This window comes from Protomyctophum bolini (genome assembly GCF_963924005.1).
Source record: "Protomyctophum bolini genome assembly, chromosome: 17".
NCBI classification, from domain to species: domain Eukaryota; kingdom Metazoa; phylum Chordata; class Actinopteri; order Myctophiformes; family Myctophidae; genus Protomyctophum; species Protomyctophum bolini.
Window position 1 is genome coordinate 34,986,725 of NC_137878.1, and position 20,000 is coordinate 35,006,724.

The 20,000-nt window shown below is 47.1% G+C and overlaps 2 protein-coding genes across 4 annotated transcripts in view; both read left to right on the forward strand.

Moving 5' to 3' along the window:
* The window catches only part of pag1 (phosphoprotein membrane anchor with glycosphingolipid microdomains 1), a 76,256-nt gene extending 69,052 nt beyond the window's left edge, over positions 1–7,204 (forward strand). For all 3 annotated transcript variants that reach the window (XM_080787480.1, XM_080787479.1, XM_080787481.1), the window contains exons 11-12: positions 1,424–1,483; positions 2,061–7,204. In XM_080787480.1, coding sequence (XP_080643606.1) covers positions 1,424–1,483; positions 2,061–2,438 — 438 coding nt within the window. In that variant the 3' untranslated portion in view covers positions 2,439–7,204. The remainder of the gene's footprint in view (positions 1–1,423; positions 1,484–2,060) is intronic.
* Positions 7,205–17,225: 10,021 nt separating this feature from the next.
* The window catches only part of znf704 (zinc finger protein 704), a 79,993-nt gene continuing 77,218 nt past the window's right edge, over positions 17,226–20,000 (forward strand). The window contains exon 1 of the mRNA XM_080788256.1: positions 17,226–17,806. Within this exon, the coding sequence (XP_080644382.1) occupies positions 17,636–17,806 (171 nt within the window). The 5' untranslated portion in view covers positions 17,226–17,635. The remainder of the gene's footprint in view (positions 17,807–20,000) is intronic.

A 20,000-nucleotide genomic window follows, 5' to 3' on the forward strand; every position in this document is an offset into this window, starting at 1 on the left:
TGACGTCACGAGCCGCGGAAACCACCGCCACCGCTCCGGCCCTTCTCTCTGTTTTTACTCACCACCGTAAATCCAGACTATGAATCTGGTTTTTACAGACTGTGGGAGTCAGTGCAGTCTGTGGGAGTCAGTGCAGTCTGTGGGAGTCAGTGCAGTCTGTGGGAGTCAGTGCAGTCTGTGGGAGTGTTCATTTTTTTTTTTCAAAAACTGACTAAAATGTTAGGGAGGGAATCACGGAGAAGAGACAATTAAGTCATGTTATGCTTGGTTGTGTCACTCTAGCCAATCTACAATCTCACAAGATACGCAGGGTGGGCACACAGACTGTCTAGCATGCAGAGATTTAGTGCATTTGTAGACAGATGAAGACAGATTGAGACACTATTCCAGTTAGTGATAGTACAGGTATGCTTTAAATCAGTGGTTCCCAAACCTTTTAGCTCAACTGGTGAGAATATAGCAGATCTACAAGCTCACAAAAGCGACATGTTGTGAGCTTCTAGATCTGCTATTTCCACAACTTCTTCACAACATTGGTTTTCTAATTTAAAATATATATATATTTTGAATTTTCGAAATGTTTTGATTTGAAATAATAATAATAAATTAAATATAGTACAAAAACCCACTGACCCACTGTTTGGGAAACAGTGCTTAAAGTACAGTACATGATATGGTGTGGAGAAGTCTGACACAGATGGGTGGTAACGAGCACGGGGCTCAGACCACAGTTAGCTTTTTTCCTGAAGTCTCCTGAACTTGGAACGCACCATTTTGCGTTGAACAAATTAGTTTAGAAATCCATGTCGTTACACACCGCATCTCCTATAGATAAAGAGTGCTGGGTTGCGCCCTGAAAGTAGCTGATCTACAAGCTCTCGACACGTCGTGCTGCAATGCGTTGTGAGCTTGTAGATCTGCTATTTTCGCTATTCTTTTTCCAAAAGTGCCCTCTGACGAGATTTCAGCCGCTGCCTCTCTAACAGAAACAATAGCTATCCGGCCTATAGCGCATAGCAGTGGCTCTTACAACTCATACAGGCTATACCAAATAGCATGTCATATCGTCAATGTATTCTAAAAGTACTGTAATAACTAAGTGTTTATAAAGTATGAAATATGAAGACTGCATATAAACAACCATTATAACAATATAGTATGATGTATCAAATAGAGTGGCGGCGCGGGACCCAACGTCCGGGGACGAAGCCATCGCGAGACGCGCTACCGGGCACCGCCCATTTGATGGATGACTCCCGAGCGGAGTTTGTTCGAGTGTGAAGTGCGCGCTCGCGACACGTGGGGATTGTTCAGCCCCTCGGCACCGCCATTGATCCGTCTGTCACTGACTGTTGGCTTCCCATCAGCGATGTTCTTAATGTTTAATATCTTAAACTCCTATGTTTTCTCTGTCCTCCTGCAGTTGAACTCCCCTCAGTCTCCCTCGCCAGGGTTCGATAACCACATTTCATCAGACAGTGAGGTAAGTGTGCCTTAACCACTTAACCCATTAACACCTATTGTGCCCGGGACGTGTCCACATGTCTTCATAATTACACCCGTAGGAGGCCCAGGACGTGTGGAGACACGTTTTTTTTTACAGCGGCCGTTGCCTTGCTCAGCGCTCCCGGACATCTTCTTATTATCTCTGAATCTACGTCGCATGGTTTTGACCAGAACGCTGATGTTCTGTCCTAATTTTTCTGACTTAACCAAGCATCTCGTTTGGAACGCTTGTAAAGAGAGATCAGAGTAATTGGCGTGTAGTAATGGTAAAATCTCCCTTATCTGCTGGGCACAAGGAGGATAATAGCCGACATCAACAAGCTCATTTTCTGCCCAAACTTTCCCCAGAATAAGAATGTTGCGGTTTAATTGGTTAACTATAATAAACCTGATTGAAGTGAGTGAAAGTAATCACAGTCAGGAGTTTGCAGAATAACTAACGTGTGTGTGTGTGTGTGTGTGTGTGTGTGTGTGTGTGTGTGTGCGTGTGTGTGTGCGTGCGTGCGTGCGTGCGCGTGTGTGTGTGTGTGTGTGTGTGTGTGTGTTCCCTCCAGTCGGCGGTGTACTCCACGGTGCCACACTGTGGCGGCGACGCCACCAGCGAGGACGACAAGGAGCACGACTACAGCAGCATCGGGGAGCTGAAAGGCCTGGTCCCCGCCTCGTCCTCCAGCGACCTCTACGCCACCGTCCGGGACATCTACCCGCAGGCCGACGGCACTCCCCCGCCGCCGCCGCCGGACGGAGCCCGCGGAGAGCCCGCCGCCTCGGACGGCGCCGACCCCGGGTACGAAACCATCTGCATACCCAAGAGGGGCACCGCCAACGGAGTGGACCACAGGACGGAGGAGGACTCCAACGGCAGCGTGCCCGAGCCCGACTACGAGAATCTTGCGGAAATGGGCCTCAGTCGCGATATGTCCCGCCTCTGACTCCCCCCCCTTCCCCCCCTCTCTTCTGACACCACCCGATACCTTTCTCGTCTTTATCGCCCCGTCCATCGCAGCCTGTCAGACGTTTTATGAAGAGGGACGCTTTCTCCTCATAGATCTTATTTGAGGACTACCTTACGGCCATCGGTCTCGAATGCCTCGAATGCCTTTGCTGCATGACTCAGGGGGTATTGGCGGCACCATGGCATTTTTGATGGAATCAGTGGCCTCTTCATCAGCTTGGGTACACACATCTGCCCTGGGCCCCTTTAATCCAGTCATCCAGTGAGGGCGGACGTTAACAGTGATGATGGTAACAATAACGGTACTAGTGAGTGAAATCGCTCGATGGTACGGAGTACTGAGCGCTGAGCTTCCCGTGTCAGTGTTAAGGTTGATTTATTCTAGGCTGCGCGCTGGTGTTGTACAACCAAGTTTAAATCAGGCAGTAACCTCCACTGACACATCTCTCAGTAGCACATGTTATGAATTGAGTAGGTTTCACCGCGGAGGGTCACAGATGGATAAAACATTGGACTATATACGGACTGATTAAAATTCACTGTCATGCCTCTATCAGATTGACACCCAGTCGCAGCACACACATGACAGTGCGATACGCATGACAGCACATCCTATCAATACTTAGAATTCTGTGCCATATGTTCTCTTCTTTTAATGCACTTATGAAGGTAATATCAGCAGAATGGCATGATGCCAGTGAACCAGTGTCTTTGTAGCTTATATCAGGTCAGTCAGGGTCAGGGTTTATTCAAGGGGGCCGAGGTGGCATGCTTTTCTTTGGGGGGGGGGGGGGGGGGGCTATTTCTAGCCAGGCAGATTCCCCCTGCCGTTGCACTCTCTGTCAGACGTTCTGTGGGAAAGGGTTTTTTTTGTGTGTGTGCATTCCACAGCATATATGGCAGTTTAAGTGACAACACATCTGTCCCCCGTCTTAAACAATGACCAAACAGTTTCCACAGACGACAATTACGGTCGACAGACCGCGGCGACAAGCAAAACTACGGCTGACTGAACGCAGTTGTTTTCCAGGGAGGCTGAGTGTCCGCGCAAACAAATGGGCTCCTCTAAATATCGTAAGATGAAATATCTGGAATGTCAGTCATGTGTAAAACCAAAATAGCAAGCAGGACTGAGGAGTTGGTTGCATGTTGTTGTACACAACGACAGCGGTGTCCCTAATGCATTTCTAAATGCATTTTCTTTTGGACGTATTTTGAATCAATTTTGTATTTATTTGAACATGCATTATCGTGTGCAATTGTGAAATGATGAGTAACGTCTGTGAAAGCAAGGTAAAAAAAAGAATTTCAATAGAATTCTACGTGAACATAGCTTGTGAAGGATATGTGACTTGTCAAGGTACGTTTTCCACTCAGGTGTGGAACTCAATATCACAATGAATGGACACATGTGGTGAGACCACACATTTTATTGTGATTTCTTATTCTCGTGATGAAGTATTCAACTGAGACTGCTTTCCTTGGAAATTATTTGGTCAGGCACAGAATGGACACGCTTTCGAAATACTTACAGGAAAAAATAAGTGCAGCAACTAATTCACGGAGTTATTGTGGATGTATTGGTTGATTTGTATTTGTTCTTTTTTTGTTTTGTTTTGTTTGTTTGACGTGTTTTAGCTCATGCTTTTCCTGTTGTAGGTACGCATACAGTACACTCTGTAATCCACTTGCCACCCCCTCAGCATTTTTAAGCACAATGGTTCGGTGTTATGGTACCTGCATTTGTACAGAACCTCTCGTCCTCTTTATCCACTACCAACCGTGCACAAATTAACACTTTGGTTAGAGGCTTGGGTTGTGTTGTCGCCTTGCCATGATGGAACCCCAAATATTGGTGGGATTGATATTGTCAATAGTTGCTCCGTTGATTAGAAATTGATATTCTTAAAAATTATATATATATATATATAATTTTTATCCCACGATTTTGCAACCCATTTTTCACCCAGTGTCACTTATCTAATGTAATCCTGGGTGCTACACTTCCTCTGCCAACCTGGGGGGCAGCAGACCAACCTCATGCTTCCTTCTATAGATGAGGACTGGAGTCCAAGCTGCTTCTTTTCACCTGGGGGAGTTTCCCTGGCCGGACGTAGCGAGTGGAAGGAACACTTTTACCAACCCCGCCTCGGGTAAAAGAAAATATATTCTACATATTCCACATTGTTTTTTATGCTAAACCAGTGCAATGTACGTAAATCATCTGACGATTTGGAATATCAATTTCTAATCAAGAATTAAACTTTTGCAGAATAGATATCTCACAAAATTTTTGAGTTACGACGACAACCCAAACCTCTCCCAAAGTGTGTCGTTGTCTGTTAGATATCGCAATGCTTTTCAACGTAACCCAAGCACTTGACGACACGCCAAGCAAGGCCTGTAAATAGTTAGAGTACTATTTTAACCCGTCGTTACGCAGCCATGACTTTTTATGTACCATTTTACTTAATTGTACTATATGTGCCCGAGTGGGAAAAGTATATAGTTTTTGTAATATGAAAGTGCTGATACGTTTGTTATAAGGGAAAACTTTTATTGAATGAATGTTATCTATACCAGTGGTCCTCGACATAGGGTTCAGAGACCCCCAGGGGTCCTTGAGTGGGTCCTCAGCTTAACGATTTATAGTTAGGACCCAAATGGACCCTTGAAGAGCTTCAGCTAAGCTATTTGTGCTATAATGCAGATCAATAGATTTCACAGTATAGATCAGGTCCCAGAGATTTAAAAAATATATATTTCAAATAAGGCTCTGCGGCCTAATGCATATCAAACTGGGGGTCCTTGAAATGAAGAATGTTGAGAATCACTGGGCTCTGCCTCTGTTGTTATTCTGAGTTGTCCATGGGTCTTCATTATAATGTGTGAAAAACGCCAATCTACAAGCTCGTACAGGAGCTTGTACGTTTGCCCTTTTCGCCGTTTTGGGGGCTAAATATAGCGACCAATTACTGATGAAAAGAAGGAAATGGTACAATATGTTGGTACATGAACTAGCCGTGAGGTTCGGTACTTTTATTTAAAAAGAGAAAATAATTCACCTCTGCTCTGCAAACGCTTTATTTATTTTCAAAAGAGAAATTATCCAGGCTTTGTGTAAATATCTGTTTCAGCGATATCTCCCTTTTGCAGAATTCCAACCCCCCCTGTCGCACACATGTGCGCACACACACACACACACACACACACAGTGACACGCATACGCGCACAAACACACACACACTTCTATTACTATACGTGCTTGGACGTCAACATTTAGGACAGCAATTTCATGAATACCATTATAATTTCTTTCTTCTTCATTTTCTTTAAGCCTAAAGCTGAAAATAGCCAATCTAAGAGTGATCTAGCGCTATTTTCGGTGTGCGACAGCTGTGTGCAACTAGGTATAAATATGACATTATTCTGACTCTAACCCTTACACCAAACTCTAAATGTCTCATCTTAACGCCATTAAATCCAGGAAAGCATCTGTGTCGTTTAAGATTTTTGCGTTGGCTATTCATAATATAGCAGATGTACAAGCTCACTGCATGGTCACATCATGCCGCACTCCGAGCTTGTACATCTGCTATTTTTGAGAGAGTGTGAGAACTGCTGATATAGCATTTGTAGTCTTGTAGAATCAGCCTCAGGTCTTAACCAATTAAGAACCTAAATATTTTCCTCTAAGCTCCACAATTGTTTTCTTTTCCATAAAACAACCATTTATCTTATAACTACCACGAACATTGTCCTCACCGATGTCTATTGCTCAAATTCTAATATATGTGTAGGGACATTAACCCCTCGCAAGTATAATAATACAAATATACACAGACACACTCTATTTCTAGCCTCCGTTATCTAAATATCGTATGCAGAGTAGGTTCATGTTTCATTAGCCACACTTACACACATACACACACACACACACGCTAAATGTTATCAGCGTCATGAAATCCTATTACATTTTCCATGCGTTGCTGCATTAAACGTGCATTTGAGATGCGACACGCTCCCCGCCTCTATTGAAAGTAAATGAGACAGAGTTATAAGGCCAGCAAGCACTATAAGAAGCGCATGGCATTTTAACACAGCGCTGTGGAGAGTCATTGTCATTATGGAAAAACACATCAGTTTGGTAGTATTGGTACTCACTGCATACTGCAGATATTCAGTATCCTACCCACGCACAGCTTTGCTAAATAGACAGTTTTACAACAATAAAAGGATTTTTAAAATCCCAAACATATCTTTTAAAATGAAATCCCAGACATAGTTGCCAAACAAGTGGCTTCATTAGTGACTATGATTCCTTTGATTATTTTAGCCAACAAAGGAATCGTTGGATGGGAACGCTTTAGTGCCAAATCCAATCTGCACGTCACTCACACTAATTACTTATACTTACACACTGATCATTTTGCTGTTTTGTTTTACCCCTAAGCACATACTGTATACGCACGCACGCACACACACACACACACACACACCCAGACATGCACAAACACCAGTTTTTTTTATTGTTTTGAAAATAAAAATATTACTATCTGCTCTCTCTCTCTCTGGGGCCAGGGGTAGGGTGGGGTGCCAATGAGACCATTAAGTACCACCAGTGACACCCGTCTCTGATGGCGGGGCAGTTAGTGTCATTATGTCATACAGCTAGCGCGCTCCGCCTGACTATCTGTGTGCGCATGTAAATATTTTGCTACGCGGATGACTCTATTAAAAGATATATAACAAAGTCGCTCTGTGCCGTGTCTTTTTTAATGTCTCGCCAAGACGTTATGCGCAATATTGATGGCGCTATTAAGCACATCATGTTGATGAAAACAGCAAGTGTAAAATGTTTAGTGTTGGGATGAAAACAGGAGGGGCCTAGTATAGAGCCCTAGGAAGACTCAGGGCAATTACAGTACATCTATAGCAGTGATACTCAACCTCAGGCCCGCGGGCCACATCAGGCCCGCGGGACCATTATGACTGGCCCACCAATGAAAATCTAAAAAAAAGAAGAAAAAAAAATCTGGAAAATGAAATAAAAATAAATAAATCTGAATGAAGTTATCTTTAATTACATTATTATAAGTAATACTATTAGAGTTGTACTATTACTCGAACGAAAATAAAAGCTTGGGGGGGGGGGGGGAGATGCAATGCAAATGAAAGACATATACTGTGTATCCCTATTCCCTGACATAATTTTATAGCTAAACGGACAGAATTCTATTTTATTTGAATGATGAAACCCAGCTGCCATTAATAGTTGGAAATGGAAATTGCGGAAATGGTGGAAACGGAAATGGTAATTGCGGAAATGGTGGAAATGGAAATTGCGGAAATGGAAATTGAGGAAATTGCGGAAATGGTAATTGCGGAAATTGCTCTTCACTTATAGCTATCTATTTTCAGGTAGATTGTTTTATTTTACTCAGTCAGCCATATCACTACTCATTTTTTTTCATGAAAAAGGTCATAGCTGGGTAATCTATTTTCAGGCAAATTGTGTTTATTGTATTTTATTTTACTCAGCCATAACAATTTATTTTCTGTTAACCAACTTGCTGGCTGGCAGGCAGGCAGACAGCTACTCATAGACAGGCAGACAGACAGACAGCTACTCATAGACAGGCAGACAGACAGCTACTCATGGAGAATTGGACAGGCAGGCAGACAGCTACTCATAGACAGACAGACAGCTACTCATGGACAATTGGACAGGCAGGAAGGCAGACAGCTACTCATAGACAGACAGACAGCTACTCATAGACACTTGGGCAGGCAGGCAGACAGCTACTCATAGACAGACAGACAGCTACTCATGGACAATTAGGCAGGAAGGCAGACAGCTACTCATAGACAGGCAGACAGACAGCTACTCATGGACAATTAGGCAGGCAGGCAGACAGCTACTCATAGACAGGCAGACAGACAGCTACTCATGGACAATTAGGCAGGCAGGCAGACAGCTACTCAGACAGGCAGACAGACAGCTACTCATGGACAATTGGACAGGCAGGCAGGCAGACAGACAGCTACTCATAGACAGGCAGGCAGACAGCTACTCATAGACAGGCAGACAGTAAGACAGCTACTCATTGACAGACAGACAAATAACTACTCATGGACAGACAGACAGACAGACAGACAGACAGACAGGCAGGCAGGCAGGCAGGCAGGCAGGCAGGCAAAGAGCTACTCATGTTATGTTATTATGTTATTATAACAGCTACTCATGTTATGTGCAATAATTTGTGCAGTTATGGAAACAGCTCTTTGTGTTTATGCAAGAAAATGTAACACATTTATTTATTTACATATTGTGTGCATGCACATTGTACTTTGATACATTTTGCGAAAATAAAGCAATTGAAAGAGAGAAGTTATCAAGTATCATTAATGTCGTAATTTTATCTACTGGCCCCTGGCCCCTTGCCATTTTTGTAATGTGGCCCACAGGTAAATCTATTTGAGTATCCCTGATCTATAGGGTAGGGTACTATAGTATGTAGTAGATTAAAACACTAACATGGACAATTGTCACACCATCACTAAACGTTGGTTATGTAGCGCTATATTGGATCACTCCAATATATGATAGTTCCGTCCGCAGGCGGAGCGTCGAGCGGACTTACCGATGATCCCGTGCTAACAGCCACGGGAAAATGACGTGTGAGTGAGGCACCGCCTCCCGAGGTTACTTTGCTCGCACACGTCATTTCCCCTTCCTCTTTCCTTTCCTCGGCGTCGTCGATTGGTAAGGACTAAGGTATTTACCGTAAGAAGTGTATAACTCCTTTTGAGCAGCCAGCTTGGCTCCTCTCTGAGTTGCCTTCTTGTATCAGTGTGTTGGAAGCTACTAGCTAAAAACACCACCGTGCTACGGTGGCACGAGCCGGTCGCTCGCGCTACGGCGTCATAGGAGGTTGCCCTTGTTGACTAGCTGTCTTTCGTTTGTCTGACGGTCTGTCTGCTTTGCCGGTCCCTCACGGCTCTTACTTCGGGAACGGACGCCTTCCCTAGACGGCTGCGGAGCGGGTCTCGCTAGCCACTCGGCAGCTAGCTCGTCTCCCAGGGAAAGAAGGAGACGCCACGCGTTCTCTGCTCCCCCCGTCTCGTTACTGTGACTCGCTCTCCGTGAGGAGCTGTGGTGATTTAAATCCGTCAGAATAGCGCGGGTATTAAATCGACCGCTCACATGACACAGTACACCAGGCACAGCTGAGATCGAGAGCTCAGTTGGCTGCGGTGCTAATTCACATTGCAGTTGCACAAGCACTACACAAAGTATTGTTACTTGTTTTGTCCTGTCTTGTCCCTCCGTATAAAGCCAAAGGCTAATAAACGGTGTGTGATAAGGTCTTCCTATACTATATCATTAACACAAGTGTCTGTATATCATATGGCTTTTATCATGTGTGATAAAGCTTTGTACATTTGTAAGTTTCATGAGCAACTGGTTATTTGTATTCTGTCACCCCTGTAAAGCCCAAGGCTACTAAGTGGTGTGACACAGTTTCTCTATACTATACATTGCAACTAAGTGACTGTATATTATACTTATTTACACATATTATGAAGTTAACATGGAAACTGTACATTTAACTCTTTGTGTGCTGTCACCCATATGAGCCGAGGGCCAATATACGGCGTGTGATACAGCCTTGTATATTTATACATCGCACAGTTGTCTCTTGTTGGTATTCTATCACCCGTATGAGCTAAGCGCCAGTATACGGTGTGTGATATAGTTATATTGTATATACGTACGTCATTACATGGGTCTTCTGCGTATATAATGTTTTCTGTGCTGTCACCAGTATGAGCCAAGGGCCAATATACTGTGTGATACAGCCTTGTATATTTATACGTTGCACAGTTGACTCTTGTTGGTATTCTATCACCCGTATGAGCCCAGGCCGGGCCAGTATACGGTGTGTGATATAGCTATGCTGTATATTCTATATATACACAGGTCTGCGTATATGATGTTTTCTGTGCTGTCACCAGTATGAGCCAAGGGCCAATATACTGTGTAGTACAGCCTTGTATATTTATACGTTGCACAGTTGACTCCTGTTGGTATTCTATCACCCGTATGAGCCCAGGCCGGGCCAGTATACGGTGTGTGATATAGCTATGCTGTATATTCTATATATACACAGGTCTGCGTATATGATGTTTTCGGTGCTGTCACCAGTATGAGCCAAGGGCCAATATACTGTGTAGTACAGCCTTGTATATTTATACGTTGCACAGGTGACTCCTGTTGGTATTCTATCACCCGTATGAGCCCAGGGCCAGTATACGGTGTGTGATATAGCTACGCTGTATATTCTATATATACACAGGTCTGCGTATATGATGTTTTCTGTGCTGTCACCAGTATGAGCCAAGGGCCAATATACTGTGTAGTACAGCCTTGTATATTTATACGTTGCACAGGTGACTCCTGTTGGTATTCTATCACCCGTATGAGCCCAGGGCCAGTATACGGTGTGTGATATAGCTACGCTGTATATTCTATATATACACAGGTCTGCGTATATGATGTTTTCTGTGCTGTCACCAGTATGAGCCAAGGGCCAATATACTGTGTAGTACAGCCTTGTATATTTATACGCTGCACAGTTGACTCTTGTTGGTATTCTATCACCCGTATGAGCCAAGGGCCAGTATGCGGTGTGTGATATGGTTATACTATATATTCTATACGTACACGGGTGTCTGCGTATATAATATTTTCTGTGCTGTCACCAGTATGAGCCAAGGGCCAATATACGGTGTGATAAAGCTTTATGTATACATTTGTAAGTTCAATAGTAACTGTTCATCTGTATATTTATCTCTCTGTGCTGCCTGTCACCCATATGAGCTGAAGCTAGGCCAATATATGGTGTGTGATATAGCATATGTTGTATATTATATACGTTACAGGGTAACTGGGTATATAATATTCTCTGTCTTGTCACCCGTATAAGCCACGGGCTAACGTACGGTGTGATAAAGCTTTATACATTTGTGAGTTCAATAGTAACTGTTTATCTGTATATTTAACTCTTTCTGTGCTGTCACCCATATGAGCTAAAGCTAGGCCAATATATGGTGTGTGATATAGCATATATTGTATATTATATACGTTACACAGGTAACCGGGTATATAATGTCTTATCACCCGTATAAGCCACAGGCGAATGTACGGTGTGTGATACAGCTTTATGTGTTCCTGTGTTGCACAGCTGACAGGTGACTGTTGTCTGTAGACTATCACCCGTATAGGCCAGGGCCAATATACGGTGGGTGCTGAGGTTTATCTGCCAGTATATTGCACGTTACACAGTAACTATGTATTATACTTCTACCCTATTATGCGTATACGCCAGGGGTCGATATGCAGTGTTTGATGCAGCTTTAAATGCTATATATCTGACTTCTGTCACCCGTATAGGCCAAGGGCCGATATACGGTGTGTGGTGAAGTCTGATGTGTATGTGTACGTTACATTACACCAGTGACGGTGTATATTATACTTCTGTCCTATCGCCTGAATAAGTGCGATGAAGCTTTATATATAATATACTGTACATATTATATTTCTGTCCTGTCACCCGTATGAGCCGAAGGCTGATATACGACGTGTGATGCAGGTTTATACAGTCTAGCTTTGGCGGTAGCCTTCGCTGCTTGTTAGCTTAGAGCTGGCCACAGCCCATCGGGCACTGTGTCTGCTTTGTTGCCTGGGTCTAGAGCATGCACACCCAGTGGTGGCAGGACTCTGGCCTGGGCCGGCCTTGTGGTCCAGGCATCTAGGCTGGTATCCCGGCCCGACAGCGTGTCGCGGGCTCGAGTCCGATCCCGACGACATTTAGGCGTGACCTAGTAGGGAGGTGACTAGGTAGTCAACCTTTCCCCTTGCGCTGTCGAGCCTGCGACCTGACGGGCTCTATTGGCTCGCTTTATGCATCCTGGCTAGAGGCCGTCGACCCACAAGGCTCCTTCCCTGGTGACAATCGCCTCCCCCATCTGGGACGGTGCAGCACCGGGATGGCCACTTCCCACCTGTGAGTGTGGAAGATTATGGGCAAGACCCCACCGGCGGTGGCAGTCTCCCTGCTGTGGGCACTCCGGCTGTCAGACGCCGTAGAGAAGTACGATGGTTGCTGGGACCTGCGACGAGTCGACAAGTCACCAGCTCCTGAACGGCACGTTAATGTCCTGGCCGCTGTGGCCCGCCTTAATGCAGCCATGCTGCTGGGCTCCTATGTTGCACACTTGGTCTTTACACTCCAAGGTGCCGGCCAAGCCAGGACAGACAGAGCAGTGAAAGTATTCTGTCCTTTCTCCACCGGTTCCACCTGGGACGGATGGTCCGACACGTCGACGTCCTAGAGCTCAGAGCTGTGCGCCTAGCTCTATGGGATTTTCCTCAGTGTTTGGAAGGCCGGCATGTGTGGGTCGGGTCAGACAACACTACGGTGGTGGCCTTCAACCATCAAGGTGGATTGAGATCCCGCCGTCTCCACGAGATGACGCGGGAGCTTCTAGTGTGGGCTCATGAAAGAGCCCATCCATCCAAGCCACTGGGAATACCTCCGGTTCGCCTTCGAGGGAGAGTCCTACGAATACCAGGTACTTCCCTTCGGGCTTTCTCTTGCACCACGCACCTTCACAAAATGCATGGATGCGGTTCTGGAGCCCCTCTCCTCCATGGGCATTCAGGTATTGAATTATCTCGACGACTGGCTCCTCTGTGCTCCGTCCATGGAGCACGCAGCCAGGGACACCAGCCTCCTGTTAAAACACATCCAGGAGCTAGGGTTGGTCCTGAACGAGAAGAAGAGCCGTGTGTCCCCTTCACAAGACGTGGTCTTCGTGGGGATGGCTATAAACTCATCTCTCATGAGGGCGAGTCTGCCCGCCAAGAGAGTCGAGACGATTCTGTCCTTTCTCCTCCGGTTCCGCCTGGGACGGACAGTGTCCGTCGGGGACTGCCAACGCCTACTGGGCCTGCTAACAGCGGCCTCGTCGCTGGTCCCCTTAGGTCTCCTTCATCTCAGGCCGCTGCAGCGTTGGTTCAATGCCCACAAGCTGCATCGGCGGCGACACAGACATCGTCGTCTCCTGGTGACGAAGTCCTGTGTGCTCGCACTCACTCTGTGGCGTGCCCGCTCCTTCTTGGAGTCAGGGAGGGCGCTCAGCAGGATGACACGCAGGGAACTGGTGTGCACCGATGCCTCTCTGGAAGGTTGGGGGGCTGTGTACAGGGGCATGGCGGCCAGCGGCCGCTGGAGTCCGCCATGGTCTGTCCAACATATCAAGGTGCTGGAGCTCAGAGCTGTGTGCCTGGCGCTTCGGCATTTTCTTCGGCATCTGGAAGGCCGGCATGTGTTGGTGCGGTCAGACAACACCTCGGTTGTAGCCTACATCAACCATCAAGCTGGGTTGAGGTCCCGCCGTCTCCACGAGATGACGCGGGAGCTCTTAGTTTGGGCTCAGGCTCACTTCCCATCTCTTCGGGCCACGTATGTCCCGGGGGTCCAGAACTCTGCAGCGGACATGCTGTCCAGAGACGGACCGAAAGAGGGGGACTGGCGTCTCCACCCTCAGGTCGTGCAACAACTGTGGAACAGGTTTTGGAGGGCACAGGTGGACCTGTTTGCCTCCCAGGAAACCGCTCACTGCCCCAGTTGGTTCTCACTGGCAAATCCTCCAGGGCCTCTGGGCCTGGATGCCGTAGCTCACGACTGGCCGCTGACGCGGCTCTATGCCTTCCCTCCATTTCCCCTGATCCAGGCTGCGCTGGACAGAGTCGGGAGGGAGGGCCATCGGTTGCTTCTGATAGCCCCACGCTGGCCGAGACGCCCTTGGTTCAGGGTGCTACTGTCTCTGGTCGCGGGGACACCGTGGCAGTTGCCTCAGAGGCCCGACCTGCTTTTGCAGGCTCAGGGAGCCCTGTGGCACCCCCGCCCCGATCGCCTCCAGCTATGGGCTTGGCCCCTGAGAGGCGCAGGTGGTCGGGTCTAGGTCTCCCAGAGGGAGTTCTACGTAAGTTGCAGAGTTCCAGAGCCCCGTCTACGGTTGCAACACACCAGGTTTGTTGGCGCCGGTTCCGCACTTGGGGCGCGACCTGTGGTGCTGACCCGGAGCACTGTGATGTTCAGATTGTGCTACACTTTCTGCAGTCACTGCTGGACGAGGGCAGGGCGGCCAACACTCTAAAGGTGTATATGGCCGCTATCTCTGCATGCCATTCTGATGGCTTTGACGGACGGCTGGGTAACCATCCATTGCTGTCACGCTTTATGAAAGGAGTAAGGCGCCTCCACCCAGTGAAGGCTCTTCAGGTCCCCACGTGGGACCTTGGCTTGGTGCTCTCAGCACTCGGGAAGCCTCCCTTCGAGCCCCTGGATACTGCCTCTCTTCAGCACCTTTCATGGAAGACTGAGTTTCTCTTGGCAGTCACCTCTGCAAAGAGGGTTGGGGAGCTCCATGCGCTCTCTACGAGCGCAGAGTGTCTCCAGATGGGTCCCGGTAAATCGAGTATTACTTTGCGACCCAATTCTTCCTTTCTGCCGAAGGTTCTGTCTGTGGGACATGTGAATCGGCCTCTTCACCTGTCTGCCTATGTCCCTCCCTTGAGTGGGGAGGGCTCGGGTGAGGCTCCTCACGTCCTCTGCCCGGTGAGGGCTTTGGACGCCTACGTCGTGCGAACGAAGGCGGTCAGACTGACTGATCAGCTCTTCGTATGCTATGGTGATAGAGTCTTGGGCCAAGGGGTCTCAAAGCAAAGACTCTCACATTGGCTTGTTGATACAATTGCCTGTGCTTACCACACAGAACCTACCACGGGGCAGGTTCTGCCGCCCGCGGTGGTGGCGCACTCGGTTCGGGGCATGGCTACTTCTTGGGCGCAGCTTAAGGGTGTCCCCCTTTCGGACATCTGTGCCTCAGCCAGCTGGACGTCGCCTAGTACCTTCACCAGGTTCTACCGCGTCAATGTGGTCCCTGAGAACCGGTTGGAACAAGCCGTTTTAGGGGTGGCCTCTGCTCCTTCGGAGACAGTGGGCCCCTCTTTGTGATTGAGCTGGGGCTGGCCGCTCCCACCGGGAGGGCCTGGCTCTTGTTCTCATTGATAGGTCCCCGACTGATCTGGTAGTGTACTATCATATATTGGAGTGATCCAATATAGCGCTACATAACGTAGGTTACGTAGGTAACCACGGTTATGTGAGCGATTGGATCACTCCAATTATAGTCGCGGTGATCTATCACGCCTCGGAAAGGGTACGAGGAAGGGGAAATGACGTGTGCGAGCAAAGTAACCTCGGGAGGCGGTGCCTCACTCACACGTCATTTTCCCGTGGCTGTTAGCACGGGATCATCGGTAAGTCCGCTCGACGCTCCGCCTGCGGACGGAACTATCATATATTGGAGTGATCCAATCGCTCACATAACCGTGGTTACCTACGTAACCTACGGTATATTTTTCCCGATATAATACATTCCATAATAAATATTTCTTATCAAAACATATTAAAGTACAACAATACATGGAAATTTGAGGTACTGTTTTTTAATATATCTACATAAAATGTCACAAAAAACAAACTCAGTGAAATATGTGTGTACTGTTTAACAAGTATTCCTAAAAAAGTGGTCCATCAAGTTCAAGGTTCTTTAAGTCTGTCAGTCCACACGAGCACGCACGCACGCGCACACACACACACACACACACACACACACACACACACACACACACACACACTTTTTCTTTCTTTCTTTCTTTCTTTCTTTCTTTCTTTCTTTCTCTCTCTCGTTGTGTCATTGTTTTGAAATCAGGTTGGAATAGGCCTATACATTCCCTTCCCTTCTTCTAATCTATAGTTGGAAGGAAAACTGTGACAGGAAAGGAAAATAAGAGAGAAAAAAAAATGAAGCTAGCTAGAGTTTGGATTCCATAGCCCGAAGGGACGGCCGGTAAGCTGCCAGTCAAGTGAAACCTTGAAGGACCCCGATGTGAACAACAAGTCATAGTACTTTTCGGGTTCCATCCCCGTAGCAGTTGTACAACAATACTTTAAAATGAAATTAAACTGTCTGATCTCAAACGGACAGCTGTCCATGGAATAATATGGTAATAAATAATATTAATAACATTATTATTATCACCTCACCACCACCACCACCACCACCATGATGATTCCACAAGCCAAGCAGCCCGCCAGCCCGTCCCTCCGGGCTATGGGATGTAGAGTCCACCTACATGGGGTGTAGCGTGGGGCTCGTGGAGGCGTGTGCTCCGTGAACCAATTGGGGCGCTGTTCTGCAGCACATGGACCAATCATGCTCTGCAGCCAGACCGCACATGTTTACAGCAGGCAGCTTTCCGCCGGCACAGACCGGGCTCTGGAGAGCACACACATTACCGGACTGGATTAGCCCAGCACACTGGATCCGGACTCCACATTTTTTGTTCTCCTTTTTTTATTTCTTAAAAAAAAAACATTCCAAACAAAAAGGTAGGCCTACCTATTTAAAAAGGAAATAAAGATATGAGCTTTGTCACATTGCATTATGAAACTAGTTTGAAAATTGTAATAATTCCAATTTCCACCACTAGGCCTACATGCCATTCCAATTCCGAAGCCGTGGTAGTCTGTACTCCGTTCCGTGTCTTCCAGCCAAGCAGCCTAGCAGAGCAGGGCAGCAGTGGTTGAAAAACAAACAGGACTGTCGGGGCTTGTGTGTATGTGTATGTATGTGTGTGTCACCGTGTGTGTATATGTGTGTGTGTGGCTGGATGGACAGGCCGTTAGTACTACACGGCGAACCCAAACCTATCCTTGCCTTCATTTGAAGGGCTGTTTTTCCGGATACAACACGGGGTCGCGCTTCCCGGACGGTTGGATTGGAAGGTGCTTTCGTGTCGGCTCGTCCGTGCCGTGATGTCGCCGCTCGCCAGCGTTCTGTCAGCGGGGCTGTGGGAGGAGGAGCGCCCGCTGCCGCAGCAGCTCCGGTTGTTTACCAACAGTAAAATATAACCCCGCGACGTAAACAAACACGACAGGCTGTAAATAAATAAACATAGGCGAGTCGGGGTTTTTTGCGTTTTGACATAGCTTTTTGTGCGTGTTTGTTTTTTTGTTTTTGTCGTTGGAAAAAGCCATGCATACTAGACGTTTGGTGAAACGCTCGATCCTCGGGAGCCGGGTCTACGCGCCCGGCGTGTCGCCGGCAGCGGCGGACGGCGCATCGGGACTGGGGACCGGCATGCCGCCGGACAGCCGGGACGGATCATCATCATCATGGGCCCCGCTGGCCCCCGGCATGATGAAGGTGAGTAATATTAGGGTGTTAGCCCTATATGCAAACATGTGTAATAAAATACAAATGTCGGCGTTGCTTGCCGAAAAATAACACATTTACAAGCTGACACGGCTTGGAGATTTGTTTATTTTTTTCGGCAAGCGACACCCTCTGGCACTGGACGGTAGCCTATATATTATTGTTTGTGTGCATAGCCATAGAGGGGTTGTTGTTGCCGAGAAGAAAAAAAAAACAGCAGTTCTCCAAACTGACAATGTCAGCTTGTAGATCTGCTTTCCCCCCCTCCCGGCAAGCAACGGTAGTGTGTGCGTGTGCGTGTGGAGCGTTGCTCCCCGTCTGTGTTGACGTGTGCAATGCACTGCAGGCTTGTCATTGCAGAATTGTCAGCGTGTGTGTGTGTGTGTGTGTGTGTGTGTGTGCATGTGCATGTGCGTGCGTGCGTGCCGGCAAACACCCTCCTCTTGATTGTGTGTGTGTGTGTGTGTGTGTGTGTGTGTGTGTGTGTGTAATAATGCTCCCTCCTCTCTGTGTGATCATGTGCATATATATAGGCTATACATTATAAGAGGGCTCCGTGGTGCATGGAATGCCGCAGTTATGAGGCATCCTGTCCCGTGTGCACGCCACGGCCGCGGCCAAAACAAGCCACTGTCACCAGCAATGACACCCTCGCTGCAGGCTTCATCAGATACGGGACAAAGGGCTCGGATTCATTTGATAGGGCCTCCCTCCTCCTCTGCTGCACTGGCTTTATAGGTTGGGTGGGTGGGTTTCACCGCCTGTAGCAGAGGCAAACACACACACACACACACACACACATGCACGCGCGCACGTGAGCCGAGCACACACACTGTCACACACACACACACACACACACACACACACACACACACACACACACACACGCACTCTCTCTGACTGCAGTGTTTGGGCTGATGTCTAAAGAGGGGTCTTCTCTCGCACCACCCCCAAAGTGGGGGCGCTGATTGAACGTTGATGTTTTTATTAAACCGTTTATGTCGATAGCAGTGGCTTGTTGTTTTCTCAAACAAGACTCCATATTGTGTATGTATGTATGGCCACAGGGACGAGATTTCGAGATTCGTCAACATTTATGAAATTGTCAATCTATACAACGGGTTGTGAGCTGTATACTTCCAAATAGCCGAAAAATAAATAAAACAGGACATACATTTTTAAACTGTTCCTATATGTTTGCTGCAGGACCCCCGGGGGGGGGGGGGGGGGGGGATTCCTGGACCCCACTTTGAGGGGTCTCATTTAACCAGTGGTTCAAAGAGGGTACCACAGCTCGACAGCTGTTTCCATAATGTATGACTGCCAGCATTGTTTCAGTCTGTGTCCATTCCAGTGCAGAACTTATTCAAGGTGCAAAAATTACCCGGGCCCGGAAGTCACAGCTAAAGGCTATGCAATCCTATCGCGGGACGACCGCGGACCACCTGAGGCATCAATTACTGTAACCGCGACCAGCGACGAGGCCGCAATCGGATGCAAATAAAGCTTGTTTTGATTAGAATCGGAATCTGGGATCATAGAATCCGAGACAAAAGGGTTTTAAGATTTCGGCTATCGTTGAAGTCCACGAGGGGGAACCTATATTTACTGTATTCACTTCCCGTTTATCTCCTAGCAATGGAGACACTGATAGACAGTAGAGAGCGATCTCAATGGAGACACTGATAGACAGTAGAGAGTGATCTCATACTGAATCAATATAAAACATTGAAAGTCGGAGATCTCCGTCCATGACACGTGTGTTAACACGGCAGCTGCGTTAAATGGGCGGGCCGCATGCATTTTAACGATCAATCAAACGATTGTATTCCACCTTGGATCGATGCAAATAGCGTAGCATAGCGTAAGTTCTTATTTATAGGTATATCCATGTTTACTATTGACCCATTAAGAGTCAAGACCTGAGACCAACTCTACAAACGTCTTCTAAATTCTGGAAGAAAAATAATAATAATAAAAAATATGGTGCTCCCAACATGTATTCAGCTGCTGGACTCCATCTCAAGATATTTTATTTCCAGGGACACCCAGAAAGAAGCAAGAGGATTTGAGTTACGAATGATCCTTTAATCGCTTTAAGTTTGCAGTGCAGATGTTTAACAATAATGTAACTTTTGGGAGCGTAACATGAAACTTGAGAGTGTAAAATGAAACCAAATGGGAC